Here is a 21,899-nt window from a genome sequence, read left to right as displayed (position 1 = left end):
ACCCAGTCATAGTTTGAGGCCATTCCCTCTTATTCTTACACTAATCACCTGTGAGAAGAGACCACAATGTCCTTTCAGGTAGTTGTAGAGAATGATGAGGTCTCCTCTCAGCCTCCTCTTCTTCAAACTACAAAGCCCCAGCTCCTTTAGCTGCTCTTCGTAAGATTTGTACTCCAGGCCCTTCACCCCTAGCTTCATTGCCCTCCTCTTCACTAGCTCCAGTACCTCCACATCTCTCTTGTAATGAGGTAGCCAAAACTGGACAGAGTACTTGAGGTGTGGTGTCACCAGAGCTGAGTAGACATACAAAATCCTATAGGGTCCTCTTTGCATTGAGGTAAGTCATCAAGACCTTGATTTACACCAGTGTGAACATAGATTTTTCCACTATAAAAGCCAGCTGGGAAGAGGATCTCATTTAAATGAAAGCAATTGCATGTGTGCAAAACCTTTCTGATTACATGGAGCATTGCCTTTTAAATGGGCTCTGACAGTTGATAGGAACTGGTGATCTCTATGACATTTGAACTGAACTGAAAACTCATTCTCTCTTCTTTATACATAGAATAATGGAATCATTTTGGTTGGAAAAGACTTAAAATCATCAAGTCCAACTGTTAACAGTGCTAGGTCACCACTAAACCATGCCCCTCAGAACCACTCTGTGCCCTCCTATCAGCACTTTTTTAGAGCTTTAGGTAGATTTGCAAAGTTAGATGATGTCATTTTAGGGAATATTGGGGTTTAGCCATTTTACAGAGATTCAAGTATGATTGTAGTATTTACACTAGCATAAATATGAAAGCAAAGTATGTCAGACTGTGAAGGATTGAGGCTGGGCTGGCCACCAGATGAGTGATAGAGGCTCTCTATGAACCCTTCTGCCTTCCTAAAGGAAAGAGAAAGGCAATAAGAGATATGTTGGAATGGGAAAGTAGACTAAACCAGTAAGAACAGTACAATGAAATAGAGACAAACAGATAGAAACCAATATTGAACTGATGGCAGTGATGTCACCACCACTGATGCTGGGGGCAGGCACTAGGGAAATCCCAAACTGGACTCAGCAGCAGATGGGAACCACATTCAGGAGCTGGATTCTGCAACTGGATTTGGGAACACACAGATCTAGATCAAAGGCAGAACAGACAGACTCCTCTTCAGACACCAGCCATTGAAGAGGCCTGACCCTGGTGATCCCTCAGCTGGATCTCAAAGATGACATCCATGGGATGGAAGCCCTTGTTGGTCAGTTTAGGGTCACTTGTCCTGTTTGCTTGTCCCTGCAAGTGCCACCTCTGACTTCCTGCATCCTAATGTGATGCATAAGATGTGGCAGTTCCCTTGGTCTGCCCAGGAGCAAGTCTAAGCCAGAGACTTTCTGCAGCCCCACCCTTGGCAGTAACTCTCCCCATCAGTGTTCTCTCTGCTAGAAGCAGCCCCTGACTGTGCAAACCTGCCCTGAACTTCAGAAAGTGCCTTCACTGAGCAGAGGCTGAGCTGAGAAGTCACAGCACTGAACAGAATTGGTTCTGGTTTAATTCAAGCCAGGACACAGACACAAAAGCCCTATTTTCAGTAGCCAAAGTTAATTGATGCATTGTTGAATATAAGAGATTTTCAGATTACCAGATACTCATGTGTCTGATAATTTATGTGCTCAATCTATGATGAGAGATTTTAGTAATCACTGTCACAGGTTTTTTTACTTAGATTTTTTTTTCCCTGCTTGACTGTCTTGTTCATCTTCTACCTTTATATCACCTTTTCTGCTTTTCAGTAACTGGTATGGAGTTCCTACTATTTCTGTTTCCCTCATTTGATCCACCAAACCTTCCATCTTGAAAAAACTGCAGCTCCCAAATAGCTGAAAAATAATTCTTCTGGAGTTATTCTTTAACTGCTTAGCCTGAGCTCCTATTTTCAAATGCTCAGATGGGTACATCTAGATATTTATTTCCTTGAGCTGCACACAAATCCTGGTTACATTTGGCAGAATTTCCTGTCTAAATGGTCATATGCCAGAATTGGACATGATAAGAGAGAAATCCCTCGGCTAGTATTGTAGTATGGGGTTCAAATTCACATTAGTCTAAGAACAATAGGTGCTTGGAATATGCTGAGTGTAGAAATTTCTATAGCATAGCTAAACATACAGTGACCTTTATTAGAATAAACCTTTATTAGAATAAACCAAACCAGGTTGGAAGAGACCTTCAAGATCATCGCGTCCAACCCATCAACCAATCCAACCCACCCAAACAGCTAACCCATGGCACCAAGCACCCCATCAAGTCTCCTCCTGAACACCTCCAATGACGGCGACTCCACCACCTCCTTGGGCAGCCCATTCCAATGGGCAATCACTCTCTCTGTATAGAACTTCTTCCTAACATCCAACCTGAACCTCCCCTGGCACAGCCTGAGACTGTGTCCTCTTGTTCTGGTACTGGCTGCCTGGGAGAAGAGACCATCATCCGCCTGTCTACAACCTCCCTTCAGGTAGTTGTAGAGAGTGATAAGGTCACCCCTGAGTCTCCTCTTCTCCAGGCTGAGCAGCCCCAGTTCCCTCAGTCTTTCCTCATAGGGCTTGTGTTCCAAACCCCTCACCAACTTTGTTGCTCTTCTCTGGACTCGTTCCAGCAAGTCAACCTCCTTCCTAAACTGAGGGGCCCAGAACTGGACACAGGACTCGAGGTGTGGCCTAAGCAGTGCTGTGTACAGGGGCAGAATGACCTCCCTGCTCCTGCTGGCCACACTGTTCCTGATGCAGGCCAGGATGCCATTGGCCCTCTTGGCTGCCTGGGCACACTGCAGGCTCATGTTCAGCCTGTCATCGACCAGTACCCCCAGGTCCCTCTCTGCCTGGCTGCTCTCCAGCCACTCTGACCCCAGCCTGTAGCTCTGCATGGGGTTGTTGTGGCCAATGTGCAGAACCCGGCACTTGGATGTGTTCAATCTCATGCCGTTGGACTCTGCCCATCTGTCCAGCCTGTCGAGGTCTCTCTGCAGAGCCTCTCTAGCCTCCAGCAGATCAACTCCTGCCCCCAGCTTGGTGTCATCAGCAGATTTACTGATGATGGACTCAATGCCCTCATCCAGATCATCAGTAAAGATGTTAAAGAGCACAGGGCCCAGCACTGATCCTTGGGGCACACCACTAGTGACTGGCTGCCAACTGGATGTGGCACCATTCACCACCACTCTCTGGGCTCAGCCCTCCAGCCAGTTCCTAACACATCGCAGTGTGCTGCTGTCCAAGCCATGGGCTGACAGCTTGGCCAGGAGTTTGCTATGGGGGACAGTGTCAAAGGCCTTGCTGAGGTCCAGGTAGACTACATCCACAGGCCTCCCCACATCCACCAGGCAGTCACCTGATCACAGAGGAGATCAGGTTGGTCAAGCAGGACCTGCCCTTCCTAAATCCATGCTGGCTGAGCCTTTTCCCTTGGCTGTCCTGTAAGTGCTGTGTGATTGCACCTGATCATACAGATACTGATTTGTCAAGGGGATAACTTATTGCAGGAAGTCCTATTCAAAGAGACTATTTATGACAGTAAAACTATGCTCAGCCCAGCACATAGGGTCAGGGAATGAGGAAAAGTTAGGGGTTCTGCAAATATGGGATGTAAGTCCCAACAGCACAGCGTGGGGAGAGAAAAGAAAATATCTGAAGCCCAAAGAGTAAAGTACAGAAAGGATATATACTGGATAGATCTCAGGAAAAAAAGTGGCACCATGGCCATAAATACCATTTCCATGTTAAATCAGTTGTATTATTCTGTTGGTCTGAAAATTAGTAATAGGTTTAGTAAGAGGCAGTTAGAGATCTCAGAAAAACTCTCTGTGAGATCTAGAAAAGAGAGAGCTGTCCAAGAAAGAGATGATCAAATATACAGAAGCCACAGCTGTGGAATTTTTGCATTTGTTTGTCCCCAAAACCTATAGCTGGAAGAAAATTAACAGATTCCTCGGCTTTGCAATTGCTCCTTTCAATTGGCCAAAAGTGGAAATGCATTTGCATTATAATCAGTCCAGTGCTTGTGATGATCCAGCTGCATTTCTGACAGCACAGTGCAGTACTGACCGTGTTTAGCACTGGTGTAAATAGGTTGTCCCCTTTCCATCTGTTCTGCAGTTCATGTTTCTTTATTAGAAGCACCCTGTGAATGTCATGATGGCATGGTCTTGGCATCAGAAGGCTTCTGCAGATGGAGTAGGAGAATGCTTTATGACTTGTGATATAGCATGACGTATTTGTCAATGACCTTCTTCTGTAACCCCTCTGTTCTCATCTCCCTTTTTCTTTCTGTTCCGATTACTTTGAGCAGCCTCAAGAAAAAAATACCAAACCACCAAAATGAGTAAGTCCCCTATGAAGTCATGAAATGTTTCCTCTTAAACAATGTCATTTCATGCTTCTACATCTTAAACTCTGACCATTTTCTCTGGTGGGGAAAATGTCAAGTTTAAGTGTCAATACCACTCATTACTAACTAACCATTAGTATCTGAGTGAGACGTAGTTACTAATACATTCCAACTCAATCTGCAGTGTGTGTTTGGAGAAAGTACCAGAATCATTAACTTGTCTACTTCTAAGGCATTTGCCCATGAATGGTTTATTATTTCTAATTATACATCTAAAATAAAAAAAGAAAAGGAAAAAACAGGCTATGACGTCATCACTGCTCAGTTTGCTGACAGGCTACTATTTACCAACAGACTGGTGCACCAAGATGGAAGCCTGCCTGACATAACTATGATGAATTTAACAGCCAGCAGAGAAAAGGAAGAAGACAGAATGCTGGAAGAGGCTGGTGAGAAAAGGATGGAAGAGCCAGAGGGGGAGGGAGGGAAAGGAAGGGTCGAGAAAGGAAAAGAAGAAGAAAAGGAAGATGAGGACAAGGAAGAAGATGATGATGAAGACAATGAGTCAGAGGAAGAAGAAACTACAGGTAAGCTCTGCAAATTGCAGGTTTTGCCTTTTTCAGCCTTAGCTTACAGTGGCCACAGATGGGTTTTTCCTGATCATCCCTACTCACTTCAGTCCTCAGGTTTCCCTTGTGATTTGATGTACAGCCTTTGCCAACAGAGCCTGATCTGAGCAGGTGGTCACTTGTCAGTTATTCACCGGGCTACAGCCTCTTCTAGGGAAAGATCCTACTGGTTCTATAAGATGCTGAGAGTTTAAAAGCAAAAGAAACCCATCACTGTATTCTAGGTGGTCTGGGTTACATTAATAGAAGGTTACCCTAAATCCTAAGAACTTCCTTAGAGTGGAATCTCTATAATAAAGGTAATAAACATACATAATTAATCTCTGATACTGTGTGCCTTCAAGGCACTCCACTCCAGAAGTCCCAGTGGCTTTGCTTCATTATTCATGTGCACATTAGTGTCATGTTTTTCACTTGTGAATATAGAATATACGATTGCCGCCAGATGAACATGAAAATGCCTAAGGGCAGATATGGGCAAGACTAATGTTGCCATCATTGTTAGGAGGAACTTCTCACATGAGTTAGGTCCCTAGCTCAATTTGGAATGTGAGCCATGAGTGAAAACCAAGGAAGGGCATTTAACACCCAAGGAAGCTGTGTTGTCTGGAAACCACAGGTTTAGGAGATGATGCCAATATTTACAGAACTGTTACTCATAAATAGGGACAGGGTCTTTGTCAAGGCAAAATGGCAGTGCATGGCTTATCTGCCCCAGGAGAGAAGAGTCTTTCCTGGCAGGGACACCTTCCCTCTCAGAGATGTTCATGGCCCATGAAAACCTTTCTTGGCCAGCTCTCATGTAGTCTGTAAGGTATAATGAATTTGTTGCAGTCTGGCCATCCCTTCATCTTGTCAGGGTCTGGGGGCAGAAGCCAGCTGTTGAAGATTACCCTGTGCAGCAACAGTTTGAAGCAGAGACGTGGGGAGCTGCAGCCCTCTCCCTGGGGCCATTTATGCACCACAGCAAGGTGGTAACACTGCAAATTTAAAAAATGCAGTGAAAGAATTAATGAGAACATCTAATTCTATAAGGGGCAACTTTCTGAAAACACAATCTCTGTGCCTGTAAAAGCCCAAATGAAGGAAGAGGTTGACCAGAGAGGTGGTAGATGCCTCATCCCTGGAAACATTCCAGGTCAGGTTGAACAGGGCTCTGAGCAACTTGATTGACCTAGTTGAAGATGTCCCTGCTCACTGCAGGGGGATTGGGCTAGATGACCTCTAAAGGTCTCTTCCACCCCAAAGCATTATATAAAGCTATCATTAGAGTTAACTAATTTTTCCAATTTAATTATTTAAGCATGGCATTTGCATCACTCAGCATTTTTATTAGCAATCTGTAAAGGTTGGAGAAAAAGGACCGAAGAAGAAGAAGAATTGAAATGTGCTTGTCCAAAGTCAACTTCCAAAAGTCAACCATTCCTCACAAGTGTGTGTCTGGGGGGTTTTATACATAAAATAACCAGATAAACTGAAATAATGAGTTCCAGGGGCTGGTAACTCCTTTGCACTTTCACAGCTTAGACAGTGATGTGTTTGGGTGTCATTTACAAATGTTTCCATCTCTGCTGTCAACTGTAAAGAATGATCTCAGAGTGCAAAATCCTTCCTAATCTCCAAAATGCTTCTGAAACCTCTAATACAGCGTGAAGACTTTATAATAATGTATACCAGCCTGAGAAAACAGTTTTATGGCAGCTCACAAGCCACACATATTGTCATACATGTTGTTCATACATCATAGATGTTACATCATAGATGGAACAATAGATGTCTGTTCTGGGATGGCACTGATGGGATGGCATCTTGGTGGGTGTGCTGTTTGCAAAGCAATTTAAACAACTGGCACATGAAGACATCTATAATACAACTGTCTAAACCCATGTGATGAGAATCCTGCTCCTAATGTGCATGGATCTATTCCAGGTTGGCTGAAAAAGCTTTCAGTAGTAGTCTGTGCTTTCTGAATTCACTCCCAAATATCAAACAAAATGCTGTTCATTCTGAATTGGATTAAAAAAAAAAAAAAACAAGACATACAATTGGTTTGGTTGGGAAAGGCCTTGATGATCATCAAGTCCAACCATTAACCCAGCACTGCCAGCAAACCATGGCCTTCATCACCACAGTTACACATTTTTTAAATCCCTCCAGGGTTGGTGACTCCACCATTTTCCTGTTCAGCCTGTTTCCTTTTCAGGGAAGAAATTGTTCCTAATACCCAACCTAAACTTCCCCTGGTGTGAGTTGAGGCTATTTACTCTTGTCTTATCACTTGCTATTTGAGAGGAGAGACAAACTCCTGTCTTGCTCCAACCTCCTTTCAGGGAGTTGTAGAGAGTGAGAAGGTCTCCTCTGAGACTTTATGGCTAAACAACCTCAGTTCTCTCAGATGCTCTTGACCCTTTGTCAGCCAGGCTGGAGCATCTCAGATCTAGTCCCTGTGTGGGATCCCTAACCTTAGATCCAAAGATACTGGAAGAAAATTAATCACAAGAAGGTCTTTGCTTGATCACATTAAGAGCAGAGTTGACAAGGAAATCCACCACCATCACTTCTGAAGTGGAGAATATTTTCAGTGGTTGTGGGTCAAATAGAGGAGCATCACAACTAAGTGGGCCTCAACCCATTTTTGTCTTAGTTAACTGCTGAGCCACACCTTTAACCTCTTTGTCTTACTCTAAGGCCTAGAAGAGAAGAATTAGAAAGCTCATTGTTGTCTGGTGGAGCATTCCTTTTTACAGCAGTCTTCTGTTTTTCTCTTCCCAATGGTTCTGCTTGACCATCTCTGCAGACTTAAAGAACAAATGGCACCTGGTGATTGACCGCCTCACAGTGCTGTTTTTGAAATTCCTGGAGTATTTTCATAAGATGCAAGTCTTTGTGTGGTGGCTGCTGGAGCTGCACATCATCAAAATCGTTTCCTCTTACATCATCTGGGTCACAGTGAAAGAGGCAAGTAACCGCACCCATGGTGGAGGCATGTCAGCAGCTGCTATACAGTGGCACAGCCATGGACTTCACTGAAACTGTGGGTTCCATCTGGGCTTGTCTGCTTCTGGGGACCTGCTTTGACATCTTCTTCCACAGTAATTCTCTGCCCTTCCCTTTTTGCCAGATATTAATGTTTTGTTATTTTAATGAATAGCTCAAGAGATGTAATCCTTCCCCTGATCAAGCTAGCTGAGGGCATCATAGAATGTCTGGGCCAGAAGGGACCTCCAAAGGTTGTCTTGTCCAACCTCCCCACAGTCAGCAGGGACATCCCCAACTAGATCACATTGCCCAGGGCCTCGTCCTGTAGGTCCCGTGTAGGTGCTGAAAGGCTGCTATCAGGTATCCCCAGAGCCTCCTTTTCTTCAGGCTGAACAACCCCAGCTCCCTCAGCCTGTCCTCATAGCAGAGGTGTTCCAGTCCCCTGATAATTTTTGTGGCCCTCCTCTGGACCCTCTCCATCAGCTCCATGTCCATCCAAGGATAGAGGATGTAGGAAAGGGTTGGGATGGAACATCTAGAAAAATTACTTAACTGGTGTTGAAGAAACAGGAACAGAACCACAGAGTGGTTTGGGTTGGAAGGGATCTCTAAAGACCATCTAGTCCAGCCTCTAATGTGGAACTACACCTAAAGGGGAGTAGCACCTTTAGCTGTTCCTTTTAGTGTGAGCTGTGTGACTGCTCTTCCTGAGATAGACATTCTTGAACAAGGTAGTAGGAGAGGATTCTCTGGGGAAAAAATTAAAAAACCAACAAACCCTGGTTGGAAAAGGTCAAGAGGATGAAGTTGGGTTCCACAGGCACAGAAATCTCTTCTTTGTTTAATGTGTTCTAAAGCAGCAGAACCAGCGTGTGGTCCTTTGCAACTCATGTGTCTTTGTGGGGTGGGTTTGCAGTTTTCTGGGTCTAATGGTATTAATATTCTGTAGGAGATAATATTCTTCCTAAGCCAACTGCTAAGGTTTTCCTTCTTCATTTACCACTTTGTGTCTCTTATTGTGAATATTGTTGTAAGGTTGTTTTCAGTATTTTTCTCACCGTTTCTCTGTCTTTCTTTTGAATGGTTTTTATTAATTTGTTTTTTTATATATTACTGTGGAAAAGGTCAGACTTTCTCAATCCTCTTGTTCATCCATGTAATTTCCATCCTGTTTCTTGTGTTTTCAGGTGTCTCTGTTTAACTTTGTGTTTCTCATTGCCTGGGCTCTTGCTTTGCCATATGCTCAGTTTCGCCCACTGGCATCAAGTATTTGCACTGTCTGGACATGTGTGATTATTGTCTGCAAAATGTTGTACCAGCTCACATCTATTGATCCCAGCACTTTTTCCAGTAACTGTACATTGGTGAGTACATGTGCACATCAAAAAGCTTTGAGTGTTGCTTTCTTCAATGAAGGAGAGCAAAAGGGAGCATGTCAAGTACTGTAAACCACAGTTCACCTGGTGTGTTGTTGTTGATGATGATGATCCCCTCCCCAAGGGGCCATTAGCTCATTGTTTGTAAACTGTTGCATTTTCTTTCTAGCCAGGAGAGAACGAAACTAAGGTCAATGTAGAAGAACTCAAAACCTCAGTCCTCTACAGTGGGCCAGTTGATCCTGCAGAATGGGTTGGATTAAGGAAGTCTCGTCCTCTGCTCGTATACTTAAGGGTAACTTCTTTAATTATCTGTATCGAGATATGTTCTTATTTGTGATGAATTTGGGGAAGTCTTTGAAATAAATAATTTGCTGTACAAAAAATATGTAATTGAAACCCATTGCTACTAGAGAAGTATAGAAGGGACAAGGCAGCAGAAAACCATATCTGCTACACAGAACATTTCCAGAAGGGATTCACAGAATGGCTTAGATTGGAAGAGACCTTAAATATCACCTACTCCGACTTCTACATCATGGGCAGGGATGCCTGTTGACTAGACTCAGCTCCTCAAGGACTCATCCAACTTGGCCTCGAACACCCCTAGGGAGGAAAGCATTCACAGCCTCCCAGGGCAATCTGTTCTAGAGTCTCACTACCCTTGTACTGAAGAACTTCCTCAGATCTGGTCTAAATGTACTCTCTCAGCTTAAAACCATTCTCCCTTGTCCTATTGCTAGACACCCTTATGAAGGGTGCCTCTCCATCCCTCCTGCAGGATCCTAGACTTCCTATAAGATCAGGATTCCTGCCTGATGGGAAGGCAGCTATAAAGTACCCCCTGAGCTTTCTCTTCTCTGGGATGAACAACCCCAGATCCCTCAGCCTATCCTCATAGCAGGGGTGTGCCAATTCAGATAACCTGCACATAAAAAAGTATGGCTTTCTGGCTATCATCTGTTAAAAGCACTCAAAGAAATGTGATACAGAAGAACTCATTAAGTAATTAAGAAATACATAGCTTTCAGTTACCAAAAGACTGGTGGGTCTGATTGGAGTAATAGCTTTGAATGACAGTATATGCTATAAGCAGGTTAATTTTTGTAAGTGCTACAGCATAGAAAATGTAATTAATTTGATGAATAATTAATTTTGAAACTAAGAAATGGATGTCTTTTGTTTTTCTTCTCTTTGTTTTTTGGTTGGGTTTGGTTGGGTTTTTCTTTCTGGTAGATGTCTGTGAGGAATATTTTAGTATTCTTGTCTTGATTTCAAAGCCCTCCTTAAAAAAATGTCAACTCCCAGGGGTAACCCCACATGCCTCTTCTTAGTGTAAAGAACCACCAAAGTTTTGTCTACACAGTTTAAAGTTGTCAGAAATGTGTTGAGTGAACAGCAGCAAGTTTTGATCTAACTAGATTAAGTCCTCATTTTTTCCCTGAGAGCTTACAGCGCTTACCTCTGCGTGCTTTGTTTGTGTAGGGAGGACCTGCCAGTCTCTGATGGTCATCATGTCAGGCCTCTGCCTCTCAGCCTCACAGTTATGAATATACCCATTCCAGAGTGGTGAAACCCTGGAATGGGTTGTCCAGGGAGGTGGTCGAGGCCCCGTCCCTGGAGGTGTTTAAGACCAGGCTGGATGAGGCTCTGGCCAGCCTGATCTAGTGTGGGGTGTCCCTGCCCATGGCAAGGGGGTTGGAACTAGATGATCCTTGTGGTCCCTTCCAACCCTGAATGATACTATGATATGTGGGAATGAGCAATTACTGACCCAGGAGTTCTGCATGGAGAAGGAAGTTGCCTAGTGGTACTTGCCTTGGTGCTAGGAGCTGTACAGCTAGAAATAAATAGTTTGAGGTTAGAAATTATTTGTAGAAGTTTTCATTGAGCTAGCAAACAAAACATCTCTTCTGCAAAGAACAATTCAGTTCAACACTACACCTGAAGGTCTCAAGCTTCAAGTCTTGGTGTGTTTCTGTAAAACCCCTTTAACAATAGACATTAAAAATGTCTTCAGTGTGGAAGTGAAGTGCCTCTCTATGATGGATTCTGTGAAACTCTCTCCAACATCAGTAGGAAGCCCAGCTACAGAAGGTAACAACGACCTCTTGTCAAAAAATATGCAAAATCCAATCAAAACTAAACAAAAAAGAAATAGTGACACTTGTGTCAGGACATTCTTTTCCTAAGTATTTCTCAGTGGAAAGAGGTCATAGAATCATAGAAAGCTTTGGGTTCTAAGGAACCTTTAGAGGCCATATAGTCCAACCTCCCTGCAGTCAGCAGGGACATCTTCAACTTCATCAGGTCGCTCAGAGCCACATCCAACCTGACTTGGGATGTTTCTGGGAATGAGGCAGCTACCACCTCTTTGGGCAACCTGTGTTACTGTTTCACTCCACTCAGTGTAAAACATTTTTTCCTTCTATCTAGTCTACGTTGCCACTCTTTTAGTTTAAACCACTCTTCAGCTTCAGTTATGGCTTGCTTGAGGGACTTTCTCTAATTTGGTCTTTTTAACCAGTTCTTGGAGTTAGCTAGCACCTCTCTTCTATTAAGTGTAGGGCATAGTCCCTCCTAAGAGATCAAGGCTGCTTCTCAGTGAATCTGGCTTTAGGACAGAAGGAACATTCTCTGGGTGAATATTATAAGCTAGACTGCTCATTTAAAAGAAGTATCCAGGATATATTTGCCCTGCCAACCATCTTTGCAGTTTTAGGAAGCTAGTGCTTTTTATCTGGATCTCTGTGGATGACTTCACATATGCTTGTATCCTCTGCTGAGGCCACATATCAAATACTGGGTTCAGTTTTGAATCCCTCACTCCCAGAAGGACATTGAGATGCTGGAGTGAGTTCAAAGAAGAGCAATAAACTGGTAAAAGATCTGAAGCACAAGTCTTGTGAGGAGCAGCTGAGGGACCTGAGGCTGTTTAGTCTGGAGAAAAGGAAGCTCAAGGAAGAACTTCTCACTCTCTACAACTCACTGAAAGGTAGCCAGGTGGGGGTTGGTCTCTTCCTAGTAACTAGAGATATGACAAAAGGAAACAGACTCAATTTGCTCCAGTGGAGGTTTAGGTTGGACATTAGAAACAACATCTTTGGCAAAAGGGTTGTCAACTCCTGGAACAGGCTGCCCAGGGAAGTGGTGGAATCCCCATCCATGAAAGGATTTAAAAGCCGTATCCATGTGGTTCTCGGGGACGTGGTGTAGTGGTGACCTCACAATGTTGAGGTAATGGTTGGACTTGATCTGGAAAGTCTTTTCTAACTCTAATGATTTTGTGATTCAATTATTCTATCTCCTGCAGAGTAAGGTATCTTAAGAGAATCTGTGAAACATGAGAGGGAACATGGATAGGTCAAAGCATTTTCCCATCCCTTCCTTTCCACAACTATTATTACAGTATTTTTTAAAAATGGATGTCTTTAAATGATCAGGGAGCTGAAGCACCTCTGCTACAAGGGCTGGCTGAGGGAGGGCGTTGTTCAGCCTTGAGAAGAGAAGGTTCTGGGGAGACCTAATTGTCACCTGAAGAGGTCCTACAAGAAGGATGGAGAGAGACTTTACAAAGTCCTGTAGTGATAAGATGAGGGGCAATGGCTTCAAACTAGAGAAGAGCAGATTTAGGTTGGATGTTAGGAACAGATTGGTGGTGGAACACTGGAAAAGATTGCGCAGGGAGGTTGTTTGGGCCCCATCCCTGGACGTATTCAATGTCGGGCTCGACAGGGCTCTGGGCAATCTGATGTAGTAGAAGATGCCCCTGCTTACTGCAGAGGGGTTAGACTAGATGGCCTTTGGAGGTCCCTTCCAACTTAGACCATTCCATGATTCTATGTCAGTATGATTCATCAAAATCCAAGAGCTGATGAGAAACTTATTTTATCTCCATGATAGTAGCTTAGAATAGGTGCTAGTATATCCTGGTGCTCTGTGGTAACATCTCTTTGAATATTCATGAGTTTATGCTTATCAGAAAATTTATAGCTTCTTCTGGCTTTGTCTTTGATTTGATATTCATATTGTGTCTCCCCTAGAACAACTTGCTGATGCTGGCTATTCTGGCCTTTGAAGTTACAATCTACCGGCACCAAGAGTACTACCGATGTCGAAATAACCTTACTGCTCCTGTGACTAAAACCATTTTCCATGACATTACAAGAGCACATCTGGATGATGGACTTGTCAACTGTGTCAAGTACTTCATAAACTATTTCTTCTACAAGTTTGGTTTGGAGGTAAATCATTACATGTTAATTTACTTTATAGTATCATTACATAAAAGCAGCGTGGCTGGCAGGACAAGGGATTCTGCCTCTCTACTCTGCTCTCAGGAGACTCCACCTAGAGTACTGCATCCAGCTCTGCAGCTCCCAACACAAGAAAGAACAAGGATTTGTTGGAGATCAGAGGAGGGCCACAAAGAGGATCAGCGGAATGGGGCACCTTTCATATGAAGACAGGCTGAGGGACTTGGGTCTGTTCAGCCTGGACAAGAGAAGACTCTGGGAAACCTTATAGCAGCCTTCCAGTACCTGAAAGAGGCCTACAGGAAAGCTGGAGAGAGACTTTTTATAAGGGCCTGTGGTGATAGGACAAGGGGCAATGGTTTTAAACTAGAGCAGGGTAGATTTAGATTAGACATTAGAAATTCATTCTTTACTGTGAGGGTGGTGAGACATTGGAACAGGTTTCCCAGAGAACTTGTTGTGTGTCTCTTCCTTGGAAGTGTTTATGACCAAGCTGAATGAGACTTTGAGGAACCTGGTCTAGTTGCTGATGTCCCTGCCTATGGCAGGGGCGCTGGAACTAGATGACCTAAATGTCACAGAATTGTTTTAGTTGGAAAAGACCTTTAAGATCATTGAGTCCAACCATTATCTAATTCTACCAAGCCTGGTGCTAAAGCTGATATGTGTCTCATGTAGTAGAAGATCTGCTTACCTGTTTGCCAGCAGCAGTGGCCCAGGCTGATGGAGTTTAGATTCGGCTAACATTTTCCTTATATGTGCTTCATCCAACCCAGCAGCAAAAGATAGAACTGAACCTGCATAAACAGTGATTGTTTTCATTAATTTCTATGACTATCTGAAGAAAGGAACTCCTAGACTAACGCATCCCAAATGTAACCATCACAATGCTCTTGACCTATCTATTAAGTTCTCCCACCCCTTGCTACTGACAGACAGAGCAAATTGTTCACAGCCAGTCTGAGGATTAAGAATGAGTGAAAATTAAAATTAATCAGCATTAATCCTTTGGGAAATAAATCTAACCTCATCCTGACCTGAGGAGAGAGGAAATTGAAACAGCGAAGTGCACTGAATAAATGAGTCCTTATAAATTATTCACTGTTTGCAAACATACTTCATGGCACTGAGTGAAGGGACTGCTTTAAGTGAAGCCAGAGAACAGAAATGCTGTGGGAAGCCTTTCAAATAATGGAGAACTAAAGCTGCCTTACAGGAATTGAGTGGATTTGTCTATATGTTGATAGCCAGTAGACGTTACATGGTCTAAATCCCTTTTTCCCTGTGTTTGTGTGTGTCGTTCCCACGTGAGAGTACACTTTATGTATTGCTATTCTTAATAGTTCCTCTCCTTTTTCACATCTGTAAGTGCTATCAAAATATATAGCTGGGTAATATGTGCTTGGCAACAGTTAGACATTTCATGTATAGACTACGGTGACAATGCTCTTTCCATTCTGTATCTCAACATATCGCACAATGGAAACCTGCTTTTATACTGTACTCACACAGCTGACACTCATAAAAGAGTATCCAAAATTTGGGAGGTGGGGATGGGGGAGGTTGCTGTTGGAGAGACACAGAATCACAGTATGGTGGGGAGTTGAAGTGATCTCTGGAGATATCTAGCCCAACCACCCAGCTAAAGGAGGCTCAGCCAGGGCAGTTTTCATAGGTTTGTGTCCAGGTGAATTTGGAATCTCCAGAGGAGACTCTGCAACCTGTCTGTGCAGCCTCTTCCAGTGCTCTGTCATTCTCAGAATAAGTAAGTCATTCTTCATGTTCAAATGGAACTTCCTGTGTTCTAGTTTGTTCCTCTTGCCCCTTGTCCTGTCTCTGGATGCCACTGAAAAGAGTCTGGCCTCATTCTCTTGACCCCTACCCTTTAGATATCAATCAGCATTGATACGATCCCCTCTCAGTCTTCTACAGGCTAAACAGTCCCAGTTCTCTCAGCCTTTCCTCACAGACATTGCAACAGGCTGCCCAGGGAGGTGGTTGAGTCACCATCTCTGGCTGTGTTTAAAGGTCATTTACATGTGGTGCTTAGGGATATGGTTTAGGCGTGAACTTGGTAGAGTAGGGTTGATGGTTGGATTTGATGATCCCAGGGGTCTTTTCCAACCTGAATGATTCTGTAATTCTGTGATTCTATGATTCTCATCAGAGAGATGCTCCAGTCCCCTCAGTACCTTTGTATCCTCTGCTGGACTTTCTCCAGTATTTCCTTGTCCCTCTTGAACAGGGGAACCCAGAGCTGAGCACAGTACTCCAAACAATTCTAGCTTATTGTTTTGCACAGGGTTCCTGCAGGCAGCCCCAGCACTTGCCCAAACAATCTGTTGCCGTCCAGAACTGTTTATCAACTCGTCACCAGGTTGTAAATGTGGCTTGTGTTCCTTTACTTCTTTTCCAGACCTGTTTTCTTCTGTCAGTGAATGTAATTGGTCAACGAATGGATTTTTATGCCATGATTCATGCCTTCTGGCTGATCGCGGTATTGTATCGACGTAGGAGAAAAGCTATTGCGGAGATCTGGCCAAAATACTGCTGTTTTCTGGCATGCATCATTACATTCCAGTACTTCCTTTGCATTGGCATTCCACCTGCTCCTTGTAAAGGTAAGGACCCTTATCCTTTATGGACAATTACTGCTACTTGTTTTTATAGGAAAGTGCTGGGAAACTGATAAGTAGTCAGAAGAAAAGGATGATGTAATCATTGTAAAGTAGTGATTACATTTTTCTGTGCTCCTGTCATACAGACTATCCATGGAGAAGTGGTAATGCCAACTTCAACTCCAACATCATAAAGTGGTTATACTTTCCAGACTTCATTGTGAGACCAAACCCTGTCTTCCTTGTCTGTAAGTGTTTTAGCACATAGTTGTGAAGTGTTTATGGGCCCTTTGCTTAGAACATTGCAACAGTGCAAGTTGAAGCCAGCCTTTTATTTACCCTAAATAGCAAGCTGATGTATTCTGTGGGAGATTGGGTATTAATTGTGGCTTTGTATGTAGCATAAAAATTCAGAGAATAGTGATTTCTGCATCTTTTTTTCCATATTGTATTTTTAATGAAGCAGCACCAAAAAGTGTGAATTGTTTCCTCTTTTATAACTTATTTCTTAGAATCACAAAATACATTAGGTTGGAAGGGACTCTTGAAGGTCATCCTGTCCAACTCCTCTGCAGTAAGCAGGGACATCTCCAGCTAGATCAGGTTGCTCAGGGTCCCATCAAATTTGACCCTCAGTGTCTTCAGGGATGGGGCCTCCACCACATCTCTGGGCAATCTGTTCCAGTATTTTACCACCCTCATTGTAAAGAACTTCCTTGTTATGTCCAACCTAAATCTACCCTGCTCCAGTTTAAAACCATTGCCCCTTGTTGTATTGGTACAAGAGCATCCAAACAGTCCCTTCCCAGCCTTCCCACGAACTGAGCCAACACATTTCTCAGTAAAAGTCATACAAGATGGTAGGCTAAAAACCTAGACATCAATGAATTTCCAATTGGTGCTAAATGTGAAAGCAACACAGAAAACAGTCTGGTAATTCCATTATAACACACCACCACCACTCCCTACACCCAAGTCAATGACTGAGTTTTCCCTTCCAACCACTGCTTTCTCCTAGATGATTTCATGTTGCTGCTGTGTGCCTCCTTGCAAAGGCAGACGTTTGAGGATGAAAATAAAGCTGCAGTACGAATCATGGCTGGAGACAATGTGGAAATTTGCATGAATCTTGATGCAGCATCTTTTAGCCAGCATAATCCTGTTCCTGATTTCATTCACTGCCGGTAAGAGCTGAATCTTAAACCCTTGGAAAATACAGCATTTCCTTTTTTATAATGTTCTGTAGTATGAAAGTCACTCTCACAGCTTGCAGTTCTACTTGGAATTTATATTCATAGAGTTGCAGAATGATCCAGGCCGAAAGGAACCTCCAAATGTCATCTGGTCCAACCGCCCCACAGTCAGCAGGGACGTCTTCCACTAGATCAGGTTGCCCAGGGCCTCATCGAGCCTTACCTTGAATATCTCCAGGGAAAGGGCCTCAACCACCTCCCTGGGCATCCTGTTCCAGTGTTCCACCACCCTCATAGTAAAGAACTTGTTCCTAATATCAAATCTAAATCTGCCCTTTTCTAGTTTGAAACTATTGCTCTTTGTAAACAGTCTCCATCTTTCCTGTGGGCCCCTTTGGGTTACTGGATGGCTGCTATTTGGTCTCCCCATAGTCTCCTTTTCTCCAGACTGAACAACCCCAGCTCCCTCATCCTGTCCTCATAGCAGAGGTACTCCAACTTCCTGATCATTTTTGTGGCCCTCCTCTGGACCCTCTCCATCAGGTCCATGTCCTTCCTGTATTGAGGGCTCCAGACCTGTACACAGTACTCCAGGTGAGGTCTCACCAGAGCAAAGTGGCAGAACCACCTCTCTGGATCTGCTGGCAACACTTCTTTTGATGCAGCCCAGGCTGCCATTGGCCTTCTGGGCTGCAAGCTCACACTGCCTGCTCATGCCCAGCTTCTCATCCATCAATACCCCCAAATCCTTTTCCACAGGGTTACTTTCTATCAATTTGTCCCCCAGTCTGTATTGATAGTGAGGATTGTTCCAGCCCAGGAGCAGAACCTTGCAGTTGATCTTGTTGAACTTCATGAGGTTCACCTGGGCCCACCTCTCCAGATTGTCCAGGTCCCTCTGGCTGACATCCTGTCCCTCTGCTGTGTTGACAACACTACTCAGCTTGGTGTCATTTGCACACGTGCTGATGGTGCATGTAATCTCTGTCTCATTGATAAAAATATTGAACAGTACAGACTCCTGAGGGACACCACCTGTCACTGCTTTCCATCTGGACTTCAAGCCATTGAGCACCACCTTCTGGATGTGACCATCCAGCCAATTCCTTATCCACTGAACAGTTCACCCATCACCTATGTTCCCATCTCATACCATACTTTTTACTGCTTCATGAACAGCAGATAGTTAGTTTGTGGGTAATCATCTTCTGGTTTGGAAAATATCCAAAGAAAACCAAGTCTTCCTAACACCGCTGATTCTTTTGTGTGCTCCCCAGAAGGATGTTCAGTGGTAGATTTGCCTCAAAGCCTGTATTCCCTCTATGAATGTCCTGTGAGACAGCATTTATGATGGACTTCAGCACGCTGGTGGCTTCCTCCAAACCACAGGCATGTTATCAAGAACCCACTGTAGCCTGAACTTGCCCATGTGTGTGTTTAATCCTTTAGATGATGGTATTTTTGAGAGGTTGTGCTGTGCATATGCCACCTTAAATGCCTAATTTGCTTCAAAGAAGCACCAGAGAATGGCTGGAAGTCTCTTAAACTGACTGAATCTTTTATCAAGTATTATTAATCTTTAAAAAGGAGGACTCTCAAGTTCTGGAGGATCCACTGAAGATATACCTCAGCATACAATGTATGTATCTGGCCTCCATCCAGTGTGATTTGGAACTGAAAAAGCTTTGTCCATGAATTTTCCTTGCACTTGAACATAGACATTTCAGAATGGTCTAAATATTTACTATCATGGACAAAAACTTTGTTCAGTGCTGATACAAGCAAATTATATGAAAAAGGCAGTGAGTCAGTGAAGACAACCTGGTTATGGATAAATTGTAAAGCATAAAATTAATTAGTGCCAGTATTTATGTGTTTTCTGAGAAGTCCAATATATATTTGCTGCCATGTCAAAGGAGTGGCAGTTGCAGTTTGAAGCACTCTTTCTGAGGCATTTCTTCCCTTGAGAAGATGCTAGTTGGTCACTTTTCTAGTAGGCATGGATAAAAAGGTTTTAACTGCAATATAAACAGTGGCAGAAAAAGAACATATTTCAAAATGCTTTATATTCTTCTCTCTGGAGAAATACTTGAACTCAACAATGATAAATACACAGTAAGGAAGAGATTTCCTGAAATTTTCCTGTCTTTCCACCCCCAGATTTCTCAGGGGATACGTGCTTGACCCTAAGGGAGAGCACAACCAAAGAGCTCAGAAACAGAAACAAAAATGAAGAGTGGAAGTAGGAGCTTTTAAAATGAACCAGGATTTAAAGTTACTTCTCTGAGGATAATCCTTTCCCACAGTCTCTAATGCTGGAAAATTCTCATTTCAGTTCCCAAGCAGTTTTCAGACATTCTCCTAGACACTAACAGGGGGGAAAAAAATAATGGGATTGTAATCTACCTTTTTTCCTCTTCAGAGTAAAATACAACATTAACAGCTACTCACTGACCTGTCCCCTTTAGTACCTGCACACTGGGAACTACCACCAGGTCAGTCAGGTGAAGTCTGTCCAAGGTAGCCTTAATGCCTTTCTTGGAATTACACTTCTAAATTAGGTTAGTGAGCCTAAAGTGAGCCTCAGCTAATAACACAGCTTTGGATTTGGGAATTTTTAAAGTGACCAGAAGCATGAAGGAATATAGTGTTAAGAGAGTGTGTGGTAAGAGAATGTAAGTTCTGTGAGAGACCTTGATAAAAATAGTTGGGACTAAGACTATAGGTTCTACAACACTGCATTTGAAGTGCATTGAAATAAGGGAGTTAATCTTCAGAAGGTTTGATGTTGCTTTTGGCCAAGGGAAGATCAATGGACTTGCCTTCTGAATGCTGAAATGGAGCAACTGGGAGAGGGTTCAGAGATGGAAGCTTGGTGAGAAATTAGCAATGTTGGAATTAAAAAGAGACACAGACTGTGGTGTAGGGTCAGACAGACTGCTAAGAACATAAAGAAAAGGAGAGAGGGAAGAGGGAAAAGGCAAAATAAATGTGGTGAGTGGGAGTAGCTTACAGAACACTTACAGACTCATAGAATCGTTTGTGTTGGAGGGCACCTTCAAAGGTCTGCCACCCCTGCAGTGAGCAGGGACATTCAACTCAATCAGGCTGCTCAGATCCCTGTCCTGGAATGTTTGCAGGGAAGGAGCTCCTACCATCTCTCTGGGCAACCTGTGCCAGTTTCACCCCCTACAGTGGGAAAAAAAAAATCATTAAAAAAAAAAATCTTCTTTTTATCTGGTCTAAATCTCCCCTTTTTTAGTTTCAAACCATCATCCCTTGTCCTGTCACAACAGGTCCTGCTAAAAAGATCATCCCTATCTTTCTGACAGGCCCCTTTAAGTACTGAAGGCCACAAGAAAGTCTCCTCAGAGCCTTCTCCTCTCCAGGCTGAGTAACCCTAACACTCTCAGCCTGTCCTGAGAGCAGAGGGGTTCTAGCCTTCTGATCATTTTTTGTGGCCTCCCCTGGACATGCTTCAATAGGTCCATGTCTCTCCTGTGCTGAGGACTTCGGAGCTGGACCCAGTACTGCACGTGGGGATTCACCAGAGCAGAACACAGGGGCAGAATCATCTGTCTCAACCTACTGGCCATGCTGCTTTTGATGCATAGAATTGTTATGTGTGGAGAAGAGGGAGAGGATAGACTTCAGAAGGCGGCTATGGAGGTGGGCAGCTACACTCAAAGCAAAATAGGAAGCTGATAAGGAGGGCAATGAAGCTACATAACAGCAGCTCCTCCAGCATGAAAAAGCATTGAGCTATATTGATTAGTGCTTCAGCTCTGCAGGTTCTCACCAGTGTGTAAGCAGAAGCCTGTCTGGCTGAGGACAAAGACTTTACTTCAAAGGGGTTATCAGCTGCAGCTTCAGCATCTCTTGGTGTCTGCAGGCAGAGGTCCAGCCACTAGACTGGCCACAGCCAAACACATCATTGAACATGCCAGGAAAACAGCTACACCTAGAGCAATCTTTTTGCAACAGGCTGGATTGTATTACAATTAAAAATTAATTCATGTGAAAAGAAAATATTGAAGCAATCATGATAAGACTAATGAAGGTTTAGTAAAGAGAAGCAGATCATTTGACATGGAGAGCCATCTGAAGTCACAAAAGCTTCCATGGTTGGTTGGAATGAGCTTCTGACTTAGTTTTCCTTGGTTTTGAGCAAAGTGATATGGCTGCTTTTTCCAAGATGTTATCCAGAATATTGGTGGTTCTGCTAATGACACAGTTGGCAAATCAGCTTCTTGTATTCTTCATTCATCTTTCAGGTTTCTTCTGTATAATCTCCCATTCAGAGGTTATCATGCTACCCAAAGCCATGCTTTGGTGCTCTTGGTACACTGGTGGCTCGTATTCCTCAGATATGTGGCTGTATTCCTGGCCACCAGCTGCACCCTCTCACCTTTGCATTCACCATGCCAGCAGTGGGTTGGTTCATAGGCTGAATGGACAGACAAATATGCCTTCCTTCT

General features: G+C 43.5%; 1 protein-coding gene across 3 annotated transcripts in view; it reads left to right on the top strand.

The window, feature by feature from the left end:
* The window catches only part of PIEZO2 (piezo type mechanosensitive ion channel component 2), a 381,856-nt gene that overhangs the window by 285,287 nt on the left and 74,670 nt on the right, over positions 1-21,899 (top strand). For 2 of the 3 annotated variants that reach the window (XM_068147620.1, XM_068147619.1), the window contains 8 exons: positions 4,725-4,957; positions 7,797-7,957; positions 9,166-9,342; positions 9,524-9,649; positions 13,398-13,598; positions 16,027-16,231; positions 16,375-16,476; positions 17,247-17,412. In XM_068147620.1, coding sequence (XP_068003721.1) covers positions 4,725-4,957; positions 7,797-7,957; positions 9,166-9,342; positions 9,524-9,649; positions 13,398-13,598; positions 16,027-16,231; positions 16,375-16,476; positions 17,247-17,412 — 1,371 coding nt within the window. Of the gene's footprint in view, positions 1-4,331; positions 4,365-4,724; positions 4,958-7,796; positions 7,958-9,165; positions 9,343-9,523; positions 9,650-13,397; positions 13,599-16,026; positions 16,232-16,374; positions 16,477-17,246; positions 17,413-21,899 lie in introns of all 3 variants that reach the window. The other variant, XM_068147621.1, reaches the window with a different exon arrangement.

The sequence above is a fragment of the Melanerpes formicivorus genome, unplaced genomic scaffold (assembly GCF_026170545.1).
Source record: "Melanerpes formicivorus ecotype bairdi unplaced genomic scaffold, bMelFor1.0.p_v2 SCAF_15, whole genome shotgun sequence".
Lineage (NCBI taxonomy): Eukaryota > Metazoa > Chordata > Aves > Piciformes > Picidae > Melanerpes > Melanerpes formicivorus.
Note: the sequence above shows the minus strand (reverse complement) of the source record. Positions and strands in the feature narration are given on the sequence as shown.